The 8,209-nt window shown below is 34.1% G+C and overlaps 1 protein-coding gene across 2 annotated transcripts in view; it reads left to right on the top strand.

Moving 5' to 3' along the window:
* Positions 1–686: 686 nt before the first annotated feature.
* Positions 687–8,209, top strand: part of LOC119632145 (mucin-5AC) — a 43,237-nt gene continuing 35,714 nt past the window's right edge. The window contains exons 1-2 of one of the 2 annotated variants that reach the window (XM_038024925.1): positions 687–908; positions 1,850–2,529. In XM_038024925.1, coding sequence (XP_037880853.1) covers positions 1,899–2,529 — 631 coding nt within the window. In that variant the 5' untranslated portion in view covers positions 687–908; positions 1,850–1,898. Of the gene's footprint in view, positions 909–1,080; positions 1,738–1,849; positions 2,530–8,209 lie in introns of those variants that run through there. The other variant, XM_038024924.1, reaches the window with a different exon arrangement.

The raw sequence follows: 8,209 nt of genomic DNA on the forward strand, positions 1-8,209 counted from the left end.
ATTTAGTTAAAGTGAAATTATGAGGCAATAAACTATGAAAATTGTGAAAATGAAACAATTTCTATATGCATTACATTGATCGAAAATTTGTACATATCAATCCGAAAATGTAGTTACCAACTATCAAGTCGCTCGGACTTGGCTACCTGCTGATCTGTTTTTTCCTTCATACTTTAATTCACTTACGTGAGTTAGGGAACTATGATGGGACTTACATTTCTAAGCATGAATTTATTGTAATTCAATTTTAAGTTAAATAAGCGTTTTTGTGTTTTTTAATTTTTTTTAATTATTTATTTAACAAGATAGCAACACTTCTTGCAGCTCTTGCTAGTCTTTTATGAAAGAAGAGCTTAAAACATTTGTGTGTGTCTCGTTGTTTTTTTTTTTTTCTCTTTATGAGCTCAAAATAAAATCTCTCTCGAAAAGTGATCAATTTAACTTTAGTACTGTACGATGAGTCCGCTATTGACTTGATGGGGCCACCGTCATTAACTAAGCTTTAGTCTATAATGTTGACTGTTACCTAAAGCACAAGTGGACGCGTATTTATATAAGTTTTAATGAAAAAGAAAGAAATATATATAGAGATATAGATATATTTGTATGTATATATTATGCATATATCTATCTATGTATGTATGTATATATATATATTTATGTATATATCTATATAGATATGTGTATTTATACATAAATAAATAAATTCTAAAGAAAAATTATCAGATAAATGAAAAGTAAAATTATTTTGAAATATAGTGAAGTTGCTCGTTTAAATATCAACGCATTGAAATTGGAAACCCTTGACCAAGTGCATGCAGATTGTCAGTTAGTCACTCATTCTTTTGCAGTCGCTCACTCCATTTGAATGACAATTGCATGCAAATTATTTGCAAAATAAATTATGTGTGAGTACAACGAAACGAGTAAGAATAAGAAGTGGCGAATATAAATAATCAAAAAAAAAAAAAAATCAGAAAAAAAAGTGTTTTATAAATATAAACGCCTTACGACAACACAAAAGACAACAACGATAAGAGAATTTATAATAATAAAAACTACAATAGATCAATCTACAGCGCTCTACTAAGCGGGTTCGCAAACGATTCAACAGCCAGAGTAAATAGCTTGCCAGCTCGCTACCATTCAGTTGTAAACGGTGACTTGCAGTCAATGATTTCGATAGCTCAACTGTAATGGTTTGCTCTGTTTTTTTTTTTTTTTTTTTTTTTTTTTTTTATTTATTTTATTCATTTTTTTTTTTTTTTATTTTTGCTGTGCATAAGCGCCGCGACGGTTACCCCTTTTGACGAACGCCCACTTTAAGTGTGTTTGGCAGACTTAAGAAACTTAAGAAACGCAAAATACAACGACGCCGCGCTACACCACTGCCGTCGTCTCATCTTTATCATGGCTAACACATACGTATGAACGCAAAGTTGAAAATATCATCGTATCGTTTGCCTATGTGTTGTCTTTTAAGTTGTCGTAGCTCTGCGCTGTTTTTATTGCTTTTGCCTTTATTTTGTGTTGTGTTGTGCTGTGCTTTTTTTTTTTTAATTTTTTTTTTTTACTTTTTTTTTAATTTTATTCTATTTTTTTTTCTGAATTATTATTCAAATCGAATTCTTGATTATTGTTTGCTGGCTAGTATTTTAAACAATTCATTTATTTATTTGATATTTATGTATAGTCGTGTATATATGTGGGCAAATTTCAGATGTGCGCGAGTGTATCGTGAGTGAAAAAAAAAAAAAAATATATATACCGATAATTTTGATAATTAATAAAAATTAAATATATAAATCAAAAGATTGTGATTAAATTAAATTTTACAAATGTTGTTTAGAATATCGTAAAAAAAAAAAAAAGGAAAAGAAGAAAATCCTTAAGCAATCATGGAATATCTTTGCATATTGAATGCCTTCAAGCAAAACTATTACAATCGCATTAATGAATTGGAACACGCTCACACTAATCTACGAAATTCGGTTGTAGCCAGCTCAACGACCTCTGGTTTTGCTACCGCACCTAGCAACTGCTCTACTAATACACCGCCTTCGTCGGCTTCCTCTTCATTGGCTTCATCGCCCACCTCTTCTGCTACTGCCGCTGCTGTTGCTGTAGCGGCTGCTGCTAACCAAAAATCTTCATTCTCTTCTTCTTATGCTCATACACCGTTGGCCGCGGCTGCTGCAGCTGCTGTACAACAGCAGCAGCAATTCCTATTTCATCAACATCATTTACAGCAACAATTACATCAACAGCAGCAGCAGCAACAACAACAGCAGCACCACCACCACCAACAACAACAACAACAACAACAACAGCATACTTCCAACTCCAATGCAGCGGCGGCAGCGGCTGTACAACAACAACAGCAAAACAATACAAATATGGCCAATAGCCTATTATGGCAACCGTGGCGCGATTTGCAACATGCCGCCGCTGTACATCATCATTTATATCGTCAGCAGCAACAGCAGCAGCAACAGCAGAAACAGCAACATCAACATCAATTACAAAAAGGTTGGTTGGTTGTTTTAATTCCTTCAATGATTCAATTCAGTTAAATACGTTTCGTAATAACTGATTAAAATCTACACTAATATATAATATTTCGCAGCTATGCGACAGTTAAAGACGACTTGAAACCTTGAATAGTCACAAGATCATTTTTTTAAAAGAATATGGTAAAATTGTCAAACTGTTATATAACCATATTACACTTGTAGCCCATTTTTAGGTCTACTTTAGTAAAAACTCCTACCTATGTTATGTAAGGAATTAAGTTAAAAAACATTGAGCACACACACACGCACGCACACATACACACGAACACATACACACTGATTATCAGTCATTTAATATAGAGTCACCAGTAATTCTATCTATCCATATGATTATTCAATCAATCAAGACCACGTTGCGTCGCACCTTTTTTTTTTGGACGTTCAAAAATTTCTATATATTCCAAGGTTACCAAAATTGCTGATCATTTTTCTAAGTTATTGCATAAATTGATAAATCGCTGATAACGCGGCTAAGTGACCTTAGCTTACCTATCATTTTTCCAGTAACTGCTGCCAGTTCATACGATTGACTAGCATTTATGGATGATTGTCCGTAAAAGTAGGCAACACTTTGTCTGTCTTAAATTGTTAGTTTTAAATTCATTCATATAGAATAAAGGAGAAGAAGACTTAGGATGCCAGGATATAAAAAATTTATACTAAAATTCATAAGAACATAAGCCTTCGAGGCCATTGTGCAAGCAAATCTATTTGCGATGTAAAAAGTCCCCTTAATTTTCGTGATCGATGTAAAAATGTACATATACCCGAAAAAAAGGAGCATAGTCTTCAATCATTCTTCCACTTAAGACACTCGCAATATATCAGAGATATTGCTGGAGACACACCATAAAGTGTATATGCTCTTGATCAGCGAAAGATTCATGTTGTTTGGCCGTCCAAATGTTTATCTGCCGTCTGCTTCCTGCAGTAAGACTCGAAATAGAAAGCTAAGCCTTGGCCTCTTGGCGTTCTTAAATGAAAGCCGCGACCGTTGGTTAACTTTTCAAGTTGACGTAATGGTCCGTTCATAATAAATGAAAGACTATGACTATGGTAAGTGTTAGGGCAATATTGACTTAAAACTTGATACAAGCTTTTTACGAAATGTTTTGAAGAGTCGGCAAAAAGACGCTGCCGCAGTGAGTAAAACCTTTAATTTTTATTTCTTAGCAGAAACTGATCTAAAGCATTGTACAGCTATTCATACAGGATTCCGAGAAAGGGAAAAATTTGACCCCTCACCTTATCGCAATGGCCATAATTTGCAAAATACTTGGTATTGTGGTATTCTTGTTACTGATTTCAAACAGTGAGCATCGAAGATTCAATCCTACTTATGATGTATTCGAATATGTTTTAGACTCAGCATGACTACGTACAAGAATTTCTTTGTCCCTTTGGGTATACAATTTCTCTGCTATTCTAACTCGGACGATCGTGAAACTCGAAGAAAGGTGAGAAGAGATTTATTCATAACATATTCGATTGCCTTTGATTACTTTTTTCTAATGCAATTGAAATTTTTTGTGCAAATCTAAGCGTACTTTGCTCAGGCCTGGAACGGGAAATGGTTTAAACATTTTTTAACTAGGCATGGAAATGCCATTTAAAATACCATTTACTTCTTCTTTGATCTGAATTCGTGATTAACCCCTATATCCGTGCCCATTAAGCATTTGAATATAATTTTTTGATTATTTCATGTTGCGTATCCAAAAAATGCTTCTCTAATTTACTTTATTTTAAATTAACAACAATAGTGAGACAGGAAGAATGTCAGTTACGGCTCAGCTTTTCGCTTTTGTAACGAATCTTGCATTCAGTTTACGCTGCACTGCGCGCATCTGCTCTAACCTGCAGCGTGCAGAAATTTCCAAGGTTCCTACCAAATTTGAAGCCGATATCTAAATTTTTGCGACCAGGAGAATGCCAACAATATACATCACACAGACACACAGACATAGTGACGGACGGACATGGCTAAATGACTTCAAAATATATCTCTCTGAAACTTCCTTTTCGATGTTACATATATTTTGGAAAAAAACAAAATATCTTCTACTATATCCCCATCTTACAGTGATGGGTATAAAAATATACGGCCTATGCGCAATCTTTTCTATTCATATAAAGGTTGTTTGGATAAAAATTTCTTGTTGAAGATACGGTATACCTTTCTGACTACGACACTTTGAGACTCATCGTGCTAGGATGCATTATACATTGATTGAAGATAGTTTTTTCTTTTCCTTTGCCTTGCTTTGAAGTAAGTAACTTTAACTAGCTTTCAGGCAAATTATATTTAGAACATTTAACGATTGCAATGTAATGCATTCGCCTTGCGATGAATTCTTAACAACACTGTCGCACACCTTCTTCTTCACTAAGTAATGGATGGCAATAAGCTCGACTAAGTTACCATAAGCGAAGGTTATGTATTTGTGGATATGATAAAGACTTTTAACGAAATTTGCGGCGTAAATTGTCAGTACATTTGTAAACTTATAATTCCCGTTTTCAATTTTGATCAACGCAACGATCTAAATTAAGAATGCATTTAACAAACTCACACAAACTTTAACTTTCTCTTTCAGGGGATAGCGGGCAGACTTAAACCATAAGTAAATTAATGAAGAATTTTACACCAATCGAGAGTAAATGCACTTTAGGTACTCACTCTCTCATACATTTTTTTGAATGCTAGAAAACGTACGGGAAAACGATTTCTGGCTAAGTGGGTATGAAAATATCACATTATTCAATAAGTCTCCGGTCTTAAACATATTTGGTGCCACTGTTGGCAGAGCCGTGCGTGGATACTAGTTGTTTGATCGCTCCACACGTATTTCGTCATTTCGTATTTCACTCGGCTGACTGCCAATTTGTCTCTCGGGTATAATGATCGACCCAACCATGATTGTATATCGCATAAAAGAATGCTTTTTATTCTGTCTAAACAGCACTAAACACCGCTGTCAACATGTTATTGGTAAATGTGAACGATCGCGGTGCCCACTTCGAGCAAAGCGTCCTCCTCATGTTCATGCACGTTCATGCAAACAGTAAATGCTGTTCACTATTTTTGGATATATTTAAGGCGTCAGTTATCTCCCGCGATCAAAACGATTGTGTGCACTTTTTTGGCTTTTTCTGGAGCAACTGCCGAATTCGCTAAGCTAGAGCGTTTCGCACCATCGGTCTGCCAATACGACTGTATCTAAAATTAATAAAGCACCTACAAGAGTTGTCGCACCGCCTTTCAAGACAACGCTTATTGTAAACGTACTTTTTGCTGCCATCAAAAAGTCAGATGAAGCCAGAGTTTTCCATTGCTTTGAGAATTAAAAAAAGTATCATCACTAAAACGAGTGCAACATGTACTAACTAACTAATTGCCAGAATGCATCATTTGAACGTCGATCCTATCCAGTCTATCGTATCATACGAATCTATGAACAGTGACGGCATATATATGTTAGGCAAGTTACTTATTGAGTAACGTGTTATGTTATTTCGTAATTCATTGACTTTGAAAAAATCACTTTTCGACAAAGCAAAAGAGACTTTGCCAACTTTCAAAATGCTTTAAGCATATGAAAAGCCCACGTAGCAGCTTATCTCATCTTCATGTATAATACCATAACGCTGAAGATATTTCAAGTTCGCTTATTAAACTAAGACTTTTTGAATTCACTTAGTTTACCAAAAAAATTTTCGAAATTGATGAACAACAACGCATAACTATCGTCGTAGTATTAAATTTGTTTCTTAATTAATCACATTTATGTAAACTTCATTACACTACACAATACACTACAATACATTGATAATAACCGGATGCCGATAATATTTGTGGGATGTGTAATGATAGTGATTATAATGAAAAAGAAAAAACCGATAATGATAATGATTAGCGGAGGAAATTTTATATTGAATACTGACCGACTTAATACATTCAATAAAAAATAAATAGCGAAAGAATTCGCTATAATCGTTTATATAACACTTTCTTATATGAAGAAGAGATCGTCTTTAGTTAATCGGTTTTGTATCCATAAGCATAAAATTACAAGGTTACAATTGATTCACAGATGTAAAAATGATGACATTTTTGTTTTTCAAATGGTTTACTATATGACCGAACTTAGTGTACTTAGTGTAGAAGGAAATTGATGTAAGAAATTAATGTAAATTAACTAATTTTTAATTGAAATTAGTCAAGTTTTGCTCAACATCAATAAATGTTGCATTGGCGAGCGCACTCGCGGCTATTTCGGATTAAAGTAACGGGTAAAACAACTAAAGCCAGTAAGACATATTGGTTTTTATTTTTCTTAGATATAATATAGAATATAAAAATTAAATTTTTTTCCTTTTTTTTTATTGACTTTATAAGGCACAGGGGCAAGCTTCATAAGCCTCCACAAAAATATAGATAAATTCTTGGACAGTTTCAAAGTCGGATTGCAGAGATTGGTGTCTGTGGTAAACATTCTAAACAAATTTGCAAAAGAGTTTGAATATGGCCTAAATAGGTTAAATAACATGTCTCTAAAATGTCGCATGTCTATGCAACCAAAAGTGCGAGAACTGCTTCGCTTTCATTTCTGTGGCTTTTGCTTGTCGCTCATACATTACAGCGGATATACGATATAAATTTCCATAAACTTATTCTATAAAAAAAGAAAGGACGGCAGCCACGCCCGCCCATCATTATAGCATATACTTTTCTTCTTTCTTATACTTTTCAATCTTTCATTGGGCTAACGGCGATTAGTATAAAAGATTCCCTCGCAACCGAATATAATTTTACTTTACTTGTTTCAATGCATTGCTAACCTTGGATTGGACACAATGCTAGCATTTTATTTTCATTAGGATAGATAGATATATTTCTAGTTGAAATGATCGGATCCAAGATATACTTTATTGCGTAACCACGTTTTTCAAGTCAACGCAAAAATGCTTCGTAGAAGAGTTGATCATTAGAGACTTCTAGCACTAGTCACTGTCGTCGATGTTGAAGATTTTGAAAAATCAATCCTTCCAAGATGAACGTGCATTGCAATACTATATCGATTTTAGCCTTTCTTGATTGGTTGTTCATTTAAACGCGAAATGCCCTTCAAATATAGAATAATTTGTCGGATAATTTAATTCAATGCACAAGTCATGCGTGCACACGATTTAATATTTACTTAAAAATGCTTAAATGGAGAGGAAAAATTTTGGATACGACTTCGATGACTGATGACTGGTTCGCCCTCATCGGGCACCATACGCATAAGTTATTTGCGCAGAAGAAGTTTTCGCAGCAAGCGACTATGCAAGAAAGACAAATGACTCTATGAACGGATAATAACCGAATTCGCTGGGGAGAGGCAACCGAAGCAAGGGGAACAACATACAATTTCAATTGTTCAAATTTGATTACATATTTTGCCAAAGCTTAAAAAAATATTTTTTATTTATTTATGTTTTTTCATTATTATTACTATTATTTAAATAATATAAATAGTGGTATAGCTTCGATTATCTTCAGCTATGTTGTTGTTGTTTTTGTTGTTGTTGTCAGTTCACTTGGAATCGAATTATAAATTCCAAAACCTGCTGCCGCAACCGTGAGAAAATTT

Source organism: Glossina fuscipes, unplaced genomic scaffold, assembly GCF_014805625.2.
Source record: "Glossina fuscipes isolate IAEA_lab_2018 unplaced genomic scaffold, Yale_Gfus_2 1, whole genome shotgun sequence".
Classification (NCBI taxonomy): domain Eukaryota; kingdom Metazoa; phylum Arthropoda; class Insecta; order Diptera; family Glossinidae; genus Glossina; species Glossina fuscipes.